This window comes from Rhagoletis zephyria, unplaced genomic scaffold, assembly GCF_001687245.7.
Source record: "Rhagoletis zephyria isolate East Lansing unplaced genomic scaffold, Rhagoletis_zephyria_1.1 Rzeph_scaffold_00039, whole genome shotgun sequence".
NCBI lineage: Eukaryota > Metazoa > Arthropoda > Insecta > Diptera > Tephritidae > Rhagoletis > Rhagoletis zephyria.
The window spans coordinates 625,629-643,707 of NW_016157123.1; the positions used below are offsets into that span (position 1 = coordinate 625,629).

At 36.8% G+C, this 18,079-nt stretch overlaps 1 protein-coding gene across 2 annotated transcripts in view; it reads right to left on the minus strand.

The window, feature by feature from the left end:
* The window catches only part of Drl-2 (tyrosine-protein kinase derailed 2), a 121,472-nt gene that overhangs the window by 72,897 nt on the left and 30,496 nt on the right, over positions 1 to 18,079 (minus strand). For both annotated transcript variants that reach the window (XM_017620763.1, XM_017620752.1), the window contains exon 2: positions 9,429 to 10,942. In XM_017620763.1, coding sequence (XP_017476252.1) covers positions 9,429 to 9,546 — 118 coding nt within the window. In that variant the 5' untranslated portion in view covers positions 9,547 to 10,942. The remainder of the gene's footprint in view (positions 1 to 9,428; positions 10,943 to 18,079) is intronic.

Sequence of the window (18,079 nt, forward strand, 5' to 3'; positions counted from 1 at the left end):
TTTGCTTTCGATATTTTTTCGATTTTGATATCAATATTTTCATCGATTTCTTTATCGATGTTTTTATCGATTTTGCTACCGATATTATTATCGCTTTTGTTATCGATATTTTTTGCTTAGTGTGTGCTTTTGTTTTTTTACTTGGATATGCTCTTAACCATACCACGTATTCTACGTTTAAATTTAGCGGCTGTATCTCCGATACAGCCTGCAGACCAAGACGAAGGCGCTGGACTGTTCCTTTTTTTACATACATTTTTGGACCACTTTAATGTACATATGTATATACATGTCAGGTGCATCAAAGTAAAAATTTAAATTTATGAAATAACTACTAAAAGATTACAGCACGACTTTCAGTTTTTCATTCCCATACTGTCTGGTCACGTTTCTGAGTTTACCGCTTATGATTTTGTCGCAAACATTTCGTTGGAGTAGATTGGTTAGGCCTGAACGATACGCTAATATGTAGTAATATAACAGATTGGAGCTAACAAAATTTGTCGTTGTTTGGCCAAGCTTCTCCTCCGATTTGTGGCGGGCGCTCTGATGTTGTCACACATAGCAGAGTGGTCTACAGTTATGCGCCGACTACGTACAGGGATTGTATTTTTTGGCAGAAATAAACACTGAGGAAATATTTTCTTTTCTTTTCATTCGTTTTTTATATTAGTCTGAAATTGGGCTCGATCGCAGGCCCTGCGGAATGGCAGTGCGCACTTCTAACCCTACAACACAGCGACCGTGACGCACATAGGTACATGACTTGCAAAAAGTTATCCATATGTCTACACACAAATACTGTCATGCTCATGTTTTCATTTACAATAAAAGTTGGTACACATAGTAGATATGCTTCGAAACAATATGCTGAGTGCAGCTGCACATTTCCCCATATGCTATCGTACGATTCACAAACATCCGAATAAGCCTACATACGTGTAAATGTGTAAAAAGTTGGAAAAGTTAAAGATGCATCGCTGTTTCTGTCGCTCCATATGCACTTTTCATAGTAGCAAATGTGCACACATGTGTATACACATATGTTTGAAGGTGTAACAAGAAAATTTATACGCTCTCACTTTAAGAATAAGCCTACAAGGGTGGAAACTTTCTTTCATAAGATGCTTGGGTGATATGGTGAACTAATGTGTGTAAAGAAAATAAGCATTGTATACCTTCTTATATGTATGTACGTGCAGACTTACATACATATCTATAGAAATATGTAAACATGCATGTAAATAAAAGTGTGAGCCCTCCACAAAATAAGTTGACACATGCTAAAGAAATTTTAATTTAGTTAACAAAAGTATTGTAGTTTACTTAAGCATCATCAGGTCTGGCAGATACCTTTGAAAATAAGTTTCAAAAAAGGTCTAAGGCGAAAAGCAAATATGTATAACTTTAGACCAAGGCGTTGCTATAATTCGCCGCGGTCCTTCTGAAAGTCAAAATGATATGTTTGTTGTATAATTGTGGTACTTTTTTCCGTCATTGTCCGTTTAATTTGTTGTTGTAATTTTTGTTTTTACCCAAACGATACCAACTTGTATAAATTCACCTTGCTTTAGGCATTTAAGAAAAGTCAAGGTGTCTTCGGACCCGCTCCGAAAATCAGCCAACAGGAAATTTTTATTGTAAAATTGTTTATTCTTAAATTCTTTGAAAAACTGTACTTCTTCTTTGTCTAAGTTTTCAATTGTATCAGAAGTGTTATGTATCTGACGGAGTGAGAATTTAAGTATAACTTAGATTCGGCACAGGTTATTGCGATTCTACCGAAATAAGAATTTATATGTGAAATGTTAGGGATACATAAAGAAAAGTTAGAAAAATTGGGGGTTTATATTCAATATGACTTATCTGCAGTTTATACAAAAACTACATTCTGATGTTGGAACCCATCTAGCACTTCATTATCATCACTTGTTGCAATTTTAACTTTGAAATTCAATAGTTAATTCTAATAAAATAGTTAAGTCTAAAATGGATTTTTATATAGGAATCTTATTATTGTAAAACCTGCAGATAGGACATATTGAATATTGTTTACCGAATTTCGCAAAACCTAAAAATTTCCGCTTCTGTTCTGAGACACCCTAATGTATGATATGTGTATCTGTTGTGTAAGATGTACGTACACCAGTGATATCAGTAAAGTGCTTCTACCGAATATTTTTAAAAGTTTTGTGCATTTCTTATTACACACTTGCTCCATGCTTTAGCCGCTTTGCTGTTTTATCTTTTATCTGTGCTGATTTACACGCCACACAACTTTACTAAAAGCACGTCTACTTATTATTTATGTAAGGATGACGTCTTAGATGCACTTATATGTGTGTATGTATATTTGTTGTTTTACGTTTTGAAAATACGAGTGTGGATTAATTTTTGGCTTTATGCAGCACAAAAGCGTCTTATATTAGTTAAGTGTCTTGGAAAATACTGTAACTTTATAATGACGTTTATTTTAATTCGCAATGTGGTAGTTATGTTTATGTAAGGGTATTTATGTACACAGTTACTTTGTATGGGATATGCCATATTTATTACTTATCGTCATATATTCAGTTCGTGCTCCACTTGTGATACTACCAATCGCATAAATATTCATGTATTGGTATCCAAAGCTTTGTTTCTGGACTACATGTATGAGGCTTGCCACCTGTTTTTGAAAAAAACAAATTCAATTTGAACAAGGGTAATTGAAATTTGTATTATGAGATAATAAATATGGGTGTCAGACGAAAGAGTGTTAAAAAATCTTTAGTTGGAACGTCAAGGACGTACGCAGGGGCACAGCTGCCCCCCTACAGCTACACAATGAAGTAAAATTTTTACAAAATCAATAAATAAAAAATACAAAATTTTATGCGTAATGGAATTCGTAATTATCAATTGTCACAGAGGCCTGCGTTTGTTGATCGTTGATACAACTGAAGTGGCACTGAATTGAATGAAACACCCATTAGATTTTCTCTTAAGCTTAGCAAATACTGGAGCGGCGAGCAAAGCGAAGATAAACGCGAAGAGCAAATATCCATGAAACACCAAGATTGCTGCATTATATCCCAGTGAAAAAGTAGTAATGCATTACATGCGTGATAAATAATCGAACGTATTTCTTATGAGTTTTATATCCAATTACTGTTAAATATGTAATCAGCATTCTAATGTATTCAAAAAGTTCCAAACATTTCATATTAAAACACAGTCACTTCTCGATACTACGTAATGCAAAATTGAATGCTCCACTTTTCCTAGGACATCGCTCTGGGGAAACAAATGCATTTTCGAATGTGAAAAGGGTTGTTTTACGGATTATTTTTTCGATTACTATACATTACATTTTCCCACTGGGATATTGCTAAATATCCAAAGTTAGTCAGCATGATGAAAATATTTTGGAGGTGGCTAAGAACGAGCACAGGAAAGCAGAAGCAGTCACAACGGTGTTAATTCAGAAATCTCGTTTGATTTTAGAAATTCCTCTACCGGCCTCTTTACAACTACACTTTTTCAATACAAATACTCCAGTTCCAGCTGTTTCAAAAGTCGAACTTAGTTGTATGAAATATTAAAATGTGGTTGTCAGACGAAACAGTGTGAACAGTGAAACAGGTGTTTGGACAGGCTTGCCACCTGTTGAAAAAGTTAAATTCAAATTATGTAATAAGTTAAAAGATTTAGTAAAATATGGGTATCAATCGAAATACGTTGCCACCTATTTTTCAGGTGATTCAACCCCGCCTGTTTAAACGGTTCACTAGTTTCATATATTGTAATTAGTTAATTGTGAGTTGCTCTTTTCTCTCTTTGAAATCATTTGAAAGCCAAAACGCTCACAATATAAATGACAATGATTGAAATATGTAAACGAAAACCGTGGTGGTTTAGTTTTAGCTATTGGTGCTTTGTTAGAAAATAAATACATAAATCAAAACTTGTTTTGTCGTATTTGAATTTGTTGATTGTAGAGGTTCTGTTGCAATTGGTTTCCCATTTATTTTTGTTTGTTGTTAAAAGCAGCGACAAATTTAGAGCACGAAATACTGGAAAAAAAAACTAAGAATACATTGAGCATAGTAGCGGAAGTATATTAACAAAGATATCCGGTCTCTTAGTAGCCATTAAAGATACCACGATAATATAAACACAAACAACACTGCTTTGTGGTAAGTGGATAAATGATGGAAAGTGCATAAGGTATACGGAAAGAATCATTAATCAATTACAAAGCGATTGCGTCAGTGACTGCTTTCCTTTATTGGAGTTTGTGCTCTTTCTAAATATGCATGTACATTAGGGTGATTCAGAAATTTTGTTTTATTTTTTTCCCTCGGAACCATGCTCAAAATTTTCGTTTAGACGCCAAAATAAGTATCAGAAAATATGATAAATATCAGAATTAAAAAAAAAACAACTCTTCCCGTGTTATTCTTATGGGAAATTGAAAAGTGCGATGCGAACATTCGTAGTAATAATATTAAGGGCTCATATTTTCAGAGATTTATTTTGGCATCTAAACGAAACTTTTGAGCATGGTGCCGAGGAAAAAAGTATTTTTTTTTTCTGAATCACCCTAATGTACATATCCATGTAGGCTTCCAATTACGGCAATCGCTCATCGGCAAGGTCGCATGGCCTTAGCTTTAACTTGTGCTACCAGCCGCCCAGCCAGCGGCTGCCAGCCTGTTGCCTCACTCTTTCCTCAAGCAATAATGGAACGGGCATATATTTCTGTTGCAAGCATGGGTTGCCTTGTGCTCTTTTTTCACAAAAAACATTAGAAAACCGTAGTAGAAAGCGTAGCGTATTTCGAAAGAACTGCGTACTGCCTCAAGAAAATTTGGCTAAAGAAAATTTCTTAGCCATTTCTTGTACGTCATTTTATATGGAGCTTTTACTTTTCATGAGAGCTGCACACTGGCCTTTACTTCGATACAATCAGTGGGATCGCGTTTTCGTTAATGATGCATTGCGTTTGTGAAAGCGCCCGAATGAAGCTTCAGTATTTTGCTAATGAAATGGTACTCCATTAAACATACATACATACGTATAGAAAATATGGCGCGAGCTGTGGACGGTGGCGTTGCGATTGTCGATGTCATATCACTCATCCTATAGCGTTTAACGGTACACTGCTCCACCTACAGCGAAAGCGTGAATGGTTTTTCTTCGTGGATATTTTTGCAGTTTTTTGTTGTTTGGTTTTATGTGTCAACAATAAGTATGTGCCGTAATGATTTCCATTCCACAGATACTTTAATATCGAGGTTTTCCTCTTCGAAAATAAAATAAATGATTTTGTGTGTATGTATGTGGCAAATAAAATTGAACAATGCCTGCAGAGTTAAGCTCCACTTATATCGCTCGTGTCCTGTTTACTATATGCTCGAGTATCATTTATTTATAAATACATACATCTGTAAATATGCTCGAAAGCCACTCGAAAACTTTCTACACTGTCGAACGTAAACACATACTTAGTTACTTTTATATTTGCACATTATATATTTATTCTTTTAATGGCTTTGTGTTTTCGTTTGTTTGCCCACTCCCTTCGCGTCCAGGATGCTTTTAATCTGGTAATCTATTAAATATTTTCACCATTTTCACATTTCGCTTGGCAAAGCAGTCTCCGCTGTTTTCAATCGTTTCCTGATTGTTAACCGCTTCAGCTTTTGGCTTGATCAACACTTTCATATCTGTATTTGTTTGGCTTTCACTTTGCTTGCAATTTATTTGTATATTTCAAGTGTTTTTCACTTTCAAAGTTCGCCATTTGGTTTGTTGCTATACAAATACATACATATTTTTTGAGTATTTGTATTTATTTTGCTGGCTTTGTGCTTTTGCGCGTGCAAGAAAAAGTGAATTTAAGTGAAACTTGGCTAGCGCTACTAATCAGTCAATCTGTTCGGACGAAAGTGTGTCAGTGGTACTTTTGGCGAATAACGAATTTATGTGGTGGAATGCAAAAAAATATATTTTAGAGATAGAAAGAGCATTTTATATATGCAGTGCTGCAATAAATTAGGCACTGGGAATTTTTCGCAATATATGCAAAATTTTTTTCTTTATTTTTTCCTCCTCATATTCAACAATTTTAATGAGCTTGCGGCCGTGTTTAATCAAAAATTATTTTTTTTTGTGCAAATTATTTATATAAAACAAAATTTTTCAATTTTGTGCAAAACCCAAAAAAATTTAATAAATTTGTATATAAATTTACAAGTTTTTTATCTGATTTGCTACAAAAATTCTGAGTATGTAGTTTCTTCCATAAAAATTATGTACGTTCGACAATTTTTTTGTTAGGACGAAACTGCGGGAGAAAAATGGCAAAAATCAATGCGATTTTTTACCAAATTCAAACCTGCACTTTGTTATACTAAACTTAAATCAGCTAAACAACCATATTTTTTTTTTCAAAAATCCGATTAAAAGTTGCAAGCTTCTATGCAAATTTTCCTGAGTTTTGCACAAAGTTTAGAGATTTTATTTTTATGGTTTTTTTTTCGTAGTATGAACTATATATTGCGGAAAAAATTTAAATAAGAAATTTCGAATATATGTATTATGAAAAATTCCTGTTCCCTATAATTTAGTCCGGCGCTGTATATATACTAGCTTTTGCCCACAGCTCCACCCGCGTTAAGTTCGGTTTAATGCTATGATTTCAAATGCAAAGAAAAATTATATCACCGAAAGTGATACATTTTATTGAAAAAAGGTTTTATTGTATCAAGGTTCCAGAACCTGTGTCGAATTTTAACTGATTTTTGAATTTCAGTATAAAAAAATAACTTCCATAAATCATAGTGTAATAATATAAAGGGTGCCAGGTAGCAGTAACATTTTTATTCAGTACGCAGTTATACAATGGGTTAAAATCAAAAATGAAAATAAAGCTGACATACTTCGTACATTTTTTTTTTAATTATTTGTATAGGCTGCCATTTCTTTAGAAAAAGAGTATTTTCTTCATCACATCAATATCTCATTGTTATATTTCATTTATCTTTACTGGGGAGGCGAAAGATTTTCTATTTTGCAAATGTTTTCTTGAATTTAATTTTTTAAACAGGTGGCATCCCCCTCAAAGCTGTTTTCACAGTGAAGGGGCGACCTTTTCGTTTGACTTGCATATTGTAATATTACATTAAAATAATTGATTAAATTGAATTCGACTTATAAACAGGTACTAACCACCTTTTAAAATATCTTCCAATTAAAACCTTCTTAAAGAGCTTTCGTTTGACTGAACATAATTTTTAATGTTTCATTTTACTTATTGACTAAATTTAGTTTGACTTTTTAGCAGTTGGCAACCGTCTTTAAAAATATTTTCGAAACACTACTTTACTTTATTTAACTTATGAAAAAATGGGATTTTACTTTTAAATCAGTGGCAGCCCTCATCAAAATATTTTCTAAGTAAAGCTATGGAAAACCTCGTTCGTTTGCCACTCACATTACAGTACTCCGGTCAACTTATTAATAAAATTCAATTTGACTTTTTAAATAGGTTGGTTTTCCTAATAAAGCTTTCTTGAATATCGTTCGCTTGGATTCGATGAAAGTAGATTTGTTTTCTCATCAGGTGACATCCCCTTTCAAGAAAAATTCTATATAAAAATCCAGTCCATAAGCTATTTGTACGCCAAATTTTATACATACAAAGACACAAAAATATACGCACTCACAAACTTTCATTAAATGTCTAAACTGGTGCCAATTTCTTTCAAAAATATTTTCCAAATATGTACATAGATACAGCGTTTGTAAAACCTCTCTCGTTTTATACCACATTAAAATATTTTATTTAACTTGTTATTTAAATTGGTTTTTTACTTCCTTTTAAACATGTTTTTGAAATAAAGCTTTCTTAAACCTCTGCAGTTTGATAGCCGTATTAAAATACCTATTTGTAAATTAAATTGGTTTTAGATTTTTAAACAGGTGCCAACCCTCTTGAAATATATTTTCGAAGTAAATCGGTCTTAATGCCTCTCGTTTGATTTTCTTCTTTATTAATTACTCAATTTTAAGTTTGTTTGCAGGTGGTAACCCCCTTAAAAGTATTTTCGAAATAATTCATTTGGGAAACGTTTTCATTTGACAGCTACACTGTTGATACATTTATTTACCTTATCAATTAATTAATTTTAACTTTTTAAAAAGGTGGCAACTCTCTTAAAAAATAGGCCGGTATAGTAGAACTAATAAGAGTTCAATTTTTACGGGCGCAGAAGAAACACTCACTCACTCACAAACATTTATATTTGTTATAATAAAAGGAATCCTGCAAACCAAAGTACCCGAAATCTTAACGAAATCCTTAGGGGTGTTTCATTTCTGTAACGATTTTTTTACGAATCTTCAAAGAAAATTGTATGAAGTGAAAGTAAAGAAACTTCTATACGAAAAATTAAAAAAGTACTGCAAAAATCTTGCACACATAGCAACATTATTTTCATTGCTTTGCCGAAATTTTCTCCGAAGTTTTGTAAAAGAATCGAAGTGTGCACAGTTTATTTTATTTAAGAAAATTCGACAAAAAATCGGATGAGATCTTTGCAGCTACAAATATAAAATTTCTCTAATACTCTGCGAATTTTTCACAACGGCGACATTATATTGAAATAATTTTCCCTGCAGTAGAGCGAGGCTGGCCTACATTCCGACTCCTCTTTAGAAAGAAGTGTTGATGGTGCGATAAATTGGACATTCTATGTCTGATAGTTATGCAATCGTAAGGGTGTTGAATATCAAATGCACTAGGCTTATCGGCCACCTAGCGAATTAATTCATCTTTCATATTGCATTGCCATCAACTTCTGAGCTATTTAAGTTTCAAGTTCAAAGTCTTTAACTCATCGGGGAAGTTGGTTAAAAATTCATTGTCAGAGTAGAGCCAAATAAACATACATGCATACCCAGTAGCAAAATAAATAAAAGCTTGTAAAAATAAGTCAAATCAAAATATGTTGCGTATACGCCCCGTTGACGAACATTTATTTTGCTGCATAAAATACAAAACTTTCAATCTGCTTTTGAAATGAATAAATGAATATGTTATCGTTAAAAAAACTGCAGAAGCATAGTATATAGTCTAAAAATAACAAAAAATAAAAGAAATAAAGAGGAGATACGCACCCACACAGATAACACTGGGCGAGCAACGGGGGCGTATGAGTAACCACATTTCTGGTTCACTGCGCATAACTAACTGAAAAATGCAAATTTGCATGCCCAAAAATTTGTTTAACCCCTACTAAGTGTACGCAGTGCTTTAAATTTTGTGCATTGTGTGCGAAATTATATTTTCCATTTAAATAATTTAATGCTAAACTTTGACTGAATGGAATTTGATCGTGTAAAAGTACATACATGATTTGGATTTAAGAAATTTTACTCACCCATTAATTTGATGACTTCGCGATGACTGATGAAAACATTCAGATAGCCGTCGGTTAGCAGTGGGAACCAGCTGACCACCAGTGCACACCAAACGTTCAACCAAAATTTTGATATCATCTCGCTGATAGGAATTGCCTTTGAGTGTGCGACGAGGAGAGGGAGGCTTGCAGAAACCGTCAGACGTGTAACAGTAGTTTGACGGTGAGAAGCAGATGTAAATCTGATAACGTGTGCTTTTGAAATAACGAAATGGGAAAGTGAGCCACCAAAAATTTAAAGAGAATTGAAAAAAAAAAACTTGCTGCTGATGACAGCTGCTCCTCTCCGAATATAAGGCTCTAACGCTGTTTCGTGACCTTTTCTCAATATATCGGTTTTGTTTGTTTTTCGTACTGCTTGCCTTTTGGTTTATTTATTTATATTCTTTGATTTTTCAATTTACTTGCTCTATTTGCTTATCGTAGGCGTGAAAGGGTTCGCTGCTTGCTGTGTTGATAAAGCAAAAGCAAAAAAAAAAATAGAGGAAAAGCGACTAGACGAGCCTGCCCAGTATAACTGAGTTCAGTGCCTGGCGAAACAAACAACAACAACAACGTCAAAGAGCGACACTCTATTGCCGCTAGTCAATTCCAATTTCAATGTGCTCGAATTGCCCAAGGACTGTGATTTGAGATTCCTTTGCTCCTTTTCTCTATCTCCCTCTACCTCTTTTGATTTTTACTATTTGCGCGCGTTAGTTTTTTGTTGTTGTTTTGTAGCTGAATTGCTTGTTGGTTGGTGGTCGTTGACCAGCAGCACTTTCACCATAAGCGTCGTACAATCAACAGCGTGATTGCTTTTTTTCCACCAGCTGGTTTTTTCTGCGGCTTCTCGTTTTATGCAATGCCTGTGGCAGTGGCTGTGTTCCGCGAGTGGCGTCGGCAGTGTGGTTTAATGCGGCTTAATGTTGTCCTGCTGGTTATTGCAGTTACAGCTGTTGCTTTGCTCTTTTTCACAATCCCTTTCGTTGTTGTTGCATACGCAGCTGTGGTGTGTTGTCAAGTGTTGCGAAGGCTGTTTGTATTTTTCCTTTTGCGGACACTTCTGTTGCTATTGTTGTTGTTCTCGTGCTTGTCTGCCGGTTAGTCTCATTTTCGGGCAAGCAGCAGTCATCAAATGCCATTGCTCTGTCGTCAGAAGACAGACTTTGAAAACTTTCTGCCTTCAGTTTGTTTGTGCGTTGTTTCTGCGCGGCGTATTGCTTGAGCTTAAATTTTTATGTCCCTTTTTTATTCGTGTTCTACTAAATCCGCTAGTATTTTGGCAGTGATTTTACATCACTTCTATATGGCTATGTCTATGTATGCAAACAAATTTTTTTGCATTCGTTGTTTCTTTTCATTTGCTTGTCACATACCCTTGCCTACGAGAGCCGCAATTTTCGGCATGTCACATATGTGTTTGACAACCCTTTTTCAGCTTTCTTCTTTCAGGTTTCACTCTTGAACTCTTTAACTATCTTTGGTCACCGCATCTGCAAAGAGAATAATAAATCAAAATTTGCATTAAAAAATAACTCATACGAAATTTGATAATACGCAGTTGATTCTGGTATGAGGGGGACTATATGACTATAAATGAAGAATTTTGAATTGAAGTTTGAAAAATAATAGCATTAAATTAGTTGAGCATTTTATGTTACTAGCTTTTTATTCATATTATATATATTATATTGTTTCATATGTATTGTTTCAAGATAGAAATGCACTCGGATGTTTACCATTGCCTGCCGAGGGCGACCGCTGTTAGAATCGAATACAGGTTACGAAATTTTAGGACGCATATCCAACCAATCAGCCACAGCGGTCCTCTAGATGACGTGCACCGCATAAAAGGAAGTATTGAAAACCAGGCTGCCTCTGACCATCATATGTGTAACTGTCCAGCATTCTGCAGATTGCAACTGATTGGTTTGAGCTCTATATCCTACTTCTCATTGGAAGATATAGCCGATCAAAAAGTTGACAATTCTTGGTGCCACGCCCAACGGGTTTGTCAGTTAATTAGCAGATAAATCAAATTAAAGTATAGGGATCTGATTTTTAAATATTATTTGGGAGTGATAGAAGCATTCAATTCAAAACTAAATATATAAAAACCCTAACTTTCAACATGGCCACTCTAGTTTGTGACATGTGTCATGCATAATTTGACCAACATTTTCATAGCTCAAAGAAGTAAACGTTAGGTTGGGTTAGGTAAACACCGTGAGCCGATTACCAAATTTGGAATGCGGTTAATTTCGATCCCTAAGCTCAGAAGTGTGAGCCAAAATGCTTCCATCTTAGGCTCGCGAAGGTTGAACAGTCTAAAAGAAAGTGTGGAAATAATGTTACGCCATCCTCCTCTCGACAGCTGTATTTTAGAGTGCCCTATAAAAAAATTTACTGCACCAGATAAACATCTTCTTTTCCTTTTTTATGTCACAAAAGGAGCATCGCGGTTTAAAGGTGCCTTTCCAAAGCCAGGACATCAACCACGCAGTTTCCCCTCGATGTCACTGTGACCCGTTGCCTAAACTAGAAGAAGTACCTAAGAAGTACTCAGACACGATTGATAGAGAGATCAGACATTCCTTTACCGATGTTGAGCGCTCCATCACACCCTTTAGTAGTGAGTCTACCGCTTCCTTGATGTCAGCTGTTTCCATCTGAAAAACATAGCAGCCGTGCGGAAGCCTGGACATAGTTTTGGTGGTGAGTTATCGACAACAGACATCCCACCAATCCTGTCTCCAAGTTTTTATTCGTCCGTGAAGAAGTTTATCGCTCCCTTCTTCGAGTAACCCCGCCCTAGCCAGTCCTCTCTTCAGGGAATATATGTAGGTAGAGAAGAAGCTTCTGAAAGCCATTTTGAAGGCGCTGTGATCTATGTGTTTAGGGCGAAATCGATTCCCTCCAGAACTCTAGAGTGTTACCACCCGGTTACCCTTAGCCTGATAGCAGTTCGTGCTGCGACAATTCTGTCTGCATTATCCGCAGGCTCCGTGTTCAACTTAGGTGTAGGTGTAGGCTTAAATCAGGTTTCATAGAGCTAATGAATTACTTTGGACGAGAGACCTCACCTTTTACCGATAACTCCGCTACAGAAGTACAAGGCAACCGTCGCCTTTCTTACCCTTTCCTCAATGTTAGGCTTCCATGACAGCTTCGTATCCAGGACAAAGCCTAAGTACTCGACCCTGTCCACAACGGGCATCTTGAGTTCCTGGTAAAGAAGACCAGTACCGACTTGCTGGTATTTACTGCGAGGCCGCCGTTGATCACCCACCTAGTTACCTGGTTCAGAGCCAGATCAAATACAAATCGTCTTTTAAGAAAAAGTTCCACATCATATATATAGCCGACAGCTACTTTTTAAGTTGCACTAGAAGGTCGTTTACAAACACAATGCAGAGCAGGGGAACGAGAACACAACCTTGCGGAATGCCTCTATTGACTCTGCGCTGAGTGCAGGCGATCGCCCACTCTGCTGCGAAAGTGCCGTCACGAAGTAAGCAGTAGATAAGCCTTTTCAGGTTTCAGCCTATATTCGTAATATATACTTAACTATTACCTCTGGAGTGACATTGTTGGAGGCCCCCTCGATGTCGAAGAAGGCCCCTGCTACATAATATTTATGCCTGAAGGCTTCCTCTGACCACTTTACTAATGTGTGCAGAGCGGTATTCACCGACCTTTCCTTGCAATAATCATGTTGAGCTCTTGAATGACAGTCGCGAGGAATCGCGTTTCTTATGTACAGGTCTACGAAAAGAGACTGGTAGGCCTAACATCGCAGCTGCGCAGGCATGATGCCCTCGGTCCCCGACGATTTAAGTGGTTTGAACGAACGTATCGCACATGTGACGATCGTCCATAAGATCGCAGAAGTTCAGGACCTGAAGTACAAAATATCGCAAATAAGTACATTTTACTGTACTTCGAAGTACGAAGTACAAGAGCTAAAAAAGAAGTACTGTACTACCGAAAGAAGTACGGTTGGTCACATTAGTAATGCAGTGTGCCACATTTTTCTACGCACGCAAACCTCACTCGGTTTGCATGCCTGCGTGTTTGTTCTATTGGCTTTGGTGTTTGCAATTCTTTTCAGTTTCTTCTTTCTGTTAAGTTTTGGTTGCTTTGTTTTTTTGCTATTTGCACTCTGTTGTATTGCTTCTGCTATTTTGTAGACGTTGTTTTATTTCGAATTCCATTTTTTACTGTACCACCAACTTTTCTAAACAATTTAAAATACTGCCAACTTTTAGAAAAAGTAATTAAAAAGTTGCAAAGATTAAGAGTTTCTCAAGTATCGGCGTCACTGTCGTCGCGTGTAACATGCTCACTAGAGCATCCGAAGGAGCATACACACGCAGAATTACATATGTACAAACATACAATATACACGAACATGCATGGGTTTGAAAGCAAATATACTGTTGGGAAATGATATACTTAGAAAAAACTTCTGTAACTACGTATTTCGCTCGACACTTTCTTCACATGTTTGCTCTCAGTACAGCTGACGGTTGTTTATAGTCCGGCACTTTTTCATCAGTTAATGCCACACCTTTGCAATTGACTTTGGCTGCTGTTTGTGTGGAATTTTATTGCTTAATTTTCAAAACTGCGTGGTGCTACATACGTACCCGTATATAACTGAGTGGGAACTTTTGGAAAAACTTTTATTGAAAACAAATCTAAACAAATAAAACGAAAGTCATTCAATTAACAAATTTAATTTTAAGCTATACTCTTTAGGGTATGATTAAATACTGTTTTAAGAGTGGAGAGTGAACTTATGCTCGGCATTATTCACTGAAAAAGACAGCGCTAATTTCAAATACTTGAATATACGTATTTACCCCCGGGAGGAATTTTCTCTCCACGGCTCTACTAAGGATTACTTTCTGTGAGCCTTATGAGATGTTGAGGAGGTGCTCAATAATACTACCTGTGGTTATATCCAGGGCCGTGAACCTCCTCCCCCAAAAACTAATTTGTTTAAACAATGCTTTCTATTTATCAAATCAAATAAAATTTTTTTTCTTCGAACTTAATTTCCAAAGAGTTTGGGCCCATTGAAATTCCGGTCCCGGAAACATCCCTCTCTTAAGTCTTGCCTGGTGCTATCTCAAATGCATTGGAACTAAGAGGCATAAACCCTACTGATATTCGTTAAAGCGAAAAAGTGTTAACCGAACCTTGCTTTGGTCACTCTTCGATATCAGTGCCTGAATACTCTGCTGAGATGAAATATGTAGACATACGGATAACTTGATCAACCGCGTCTGTGGAGTTGCTTTTGGAAAATATACATTTTCAAATTCATTAAGCAAGTAGCAGCCGTCTCAAAGTAAATCCCTAATCGGCTTTTTTACGAAAACTTCTATGCAAAAATGCTTTATAAAAGATATCTGAAAAGATATGAGTGTTGAAAAGATGCGAACTTGCTGATTTCACGACCAAGAGGATTTGCTTTCGAAAAAAAAAATTCACGGGATCCGTTCTCCTAATCCAAAATACTTACATTGGTACAGAGCTGGGTCAAGGATGAAAAACTAGGCTCAAGACTTAAAACTCCAATGCATTCCAGGCTTCAGTGTTAGCATTTTTACCCTGCATCGAATTTAACCTTGAAAAGTTGTCCGCAGCCAGATATCATCGGCTAGGCAATTATCAGCCGCATATAGTACTGAAAATGACACTGCTTAATTAGGAAAGTAACTCGAGTAGACTCATATGGAGATCAGATAGTGTATGGCGAATTTTGATTGCAAGATAGGCGATCCCAAAAACCTGATTGTCTCCTGGCTGTCACAGTTGATATTTACACTTCTAATAGTTATTATATTATTATATAGCCAATCGATTGATTTCTCTTTAGCAGCCACCTCTGCTGAAAATACGTCCTCTAAGTCCTCTAAGTTCTGCTCCTGTCTATGCAGCTAGCCTAGATGGGCAGCATGACATGTCCCCAACTCTTTGCAGTTTTGCAAGAATAATTCTATCTGCTTACGAAGACTTAAGGAAAATTAATTTTTGTATAATATTTACTATATTCAAAGGCTCTGCTTTGAAATTTTTCTTAACTAAAGTGGTGAAATAACATAAAAATCGTACAAAAAGAGATTTGTCTTCGGTTACTAAAATAAAAAGCACCTGAATAAATAACTTTGCTGGCATTGAAAATCTAAAATGTATATACATATGTATGGAAAAGAACGTAAAAATTGCGTTGTACTGCATGCCTAATGTGACCAACCGTACTTCTTTTTTAGCCATTGTACTTCGTACTTCGCAGTATAGTCAAAATATTTCTTTGGGATATTTTGTACTTCAGTTCCTATATTTCTCCGACCATCTGGACGATCGTCACATGGCCTGGACGATTAATTCGTTCAAACCCTTCAAGTCGCCGGGGACTGATGGCATCATACCGGCGCAGCTGAAGGTGTCGTGGAATTGGTTGTCTCCTATTTATGCAAACTGCGTAAGGACAGGGCACATCTCTAAAGCTTGGATGGTAGTCCCCTACGGATTTTAGGTCTATCAGTCAGATGCACATAATAAACGCGATTCCTCGTGACTGTCTTTATGGAACCCAACATGCTTCTTGCGAGGGAAGATCGGTGGGTACCGCACTGCTTACTTTGGTAAAGTAAATCGAGGAAATCGGATGATTAACTGGCTCGACAGTTGAACACTCTGGAGTTCTGGAGGGCTTTGACTTCGTCTCTGAACACATAGATTACAAAGCCTTCGAAATGGCTCCCAGAAGCTTCTTTTCTACCTACATTCCCTCAAGGGAGGACTGGGTAGGGCGGGGTTGCTGATAGAAGGGAGCGGTAAACTTCTTCACGGATGGATCAAAACTTATGAACTTCTGCGGTGTCTTTCAGGTGGAAATAGCTGTCATCAAGTAAGCGGTAGACTCACTGCTGAAGAATGCGACATCTGTTAGAGCCCTAAACGCTATGATGGTGTACTCTAAATAGGTAAATCTCTGACCTCTCTATCAATCGCGTCGGAGTACTTCTGGGATGGACAGGCCATTGTGCCATTGGTATTCCTGCGGTAAGACTAGGAATTTAAAATGATCCCTTTGGTATCAGCTATACAGAGGAATATGAGGTGGAATAATCTCCACACTTTCTTTTAGAATGTGTAGCCTTCGCGAGGCTAAGGTGCAAACGTTTTGACTCGCACTTCATAACTAATCGTGAGCTCTCAAGCAACGAAATCGGCAGCGATTGATATTTCTTAAATGGCTCGCGGCTACTCGCCGACTAAATTAATGGTCTGCGTTCAGCTTGTCCAAGTGCACCACTCCAACCTAACCCAACCTAACCTGTACGTCTTTGAGCTATGAAATAGTTGGTCACATTATGCATGGCAAAGTTTGCATCGAATAGCACAGAAGCAACGAAATTGCAATGCAACGTTTCGAATTTTCAAGTTTGTTATTGTTAACTGCAAAGGAATTTCATTATTAAGGTTTCTGATATGGTAGCTGCTTTTCTAGCCTCGAGCGCTAGGTTATGTAGTATACATACAAGCACTTTCTCGAATATACTTCTGTGTATGCCTTCTTCAAAATAAATGCACACCAGCTTCGAAATATTTTCTTCGTGATGAAACACATTCATATGTGAATACTGCATGAAATATCAAATATTGCAAACAAATTTTAAGCACTTTAGTAACTCGCCTATAAATTTATGAACGAAATTTAAATTTTAGTCAATAACCAGTTGTTGCTGTAGTGAATCGAAACTTGCTGAAACTGTAAAACTATAAACGTTATTTTTTTGCTGATTCTCGTTTTTTATGGCTGGTGTTGCTAAGCTGTAGAATTGGCAAGAAAATAAAATTTTCCAGCAACAGCTTGTTGACTGTTGATATCGTTAAGCGTAGCAACATGCAAGTACTTTGCTTTTGTTTACCAGTAGTTTTCCACAGTTTCTGCTATATGCCACTCACTTTCAGCAACAATAACACAAGTAAGCACCAATTTCTCCACTTAGTTTGAACGGTTGAGAAAAAATATTGCCAGGCAACGCACATTCATACGTACAAATACTATTTAATGTTTGCAAAACTTTAATTTATTTTTATTTTTTCGCGAAGTTTTCTTCAAACGAACAGCGATGCCTTGCAAAGCGCGAGTCAGCTAGCTACGTGCAACCGTTGAGTATAAAAATCAGAGAAGTGAAGGAAACGAACGGAAGCGCTGTGGAAAATGTCAACATTAGCGCACTTCCGCCTGAATGGCAGCGCATTTGCTAGAGCGAGCGCTAGTGAGAAGCGTTGCAATCCTTGCCACGCTGAGTTTGCAACAAACTTTTCGTTTTCAAATGCAGCCAGCAGGCGAGCGAGCAGCTAGCGTTAGCGGAACTTCTCGTGGACGTCTGCCTGTCAGCGATCAGCAGGCGGTGAGTAGCTGCCTCACTCATAGGCAGGGAAGCAGCAAGAATTGAAAATATGTATATATTTTTTAATACTTTGGCGAAAAACTCGAAATAAATTTCAATAAAAGCTTCAACCAGTGACGCGCGTAAGCGTTTGACATGCATGCTGCGTACCCCCAAACTCATTGCAACGTGAGCAGAAATTCACTCGAGCGTTTG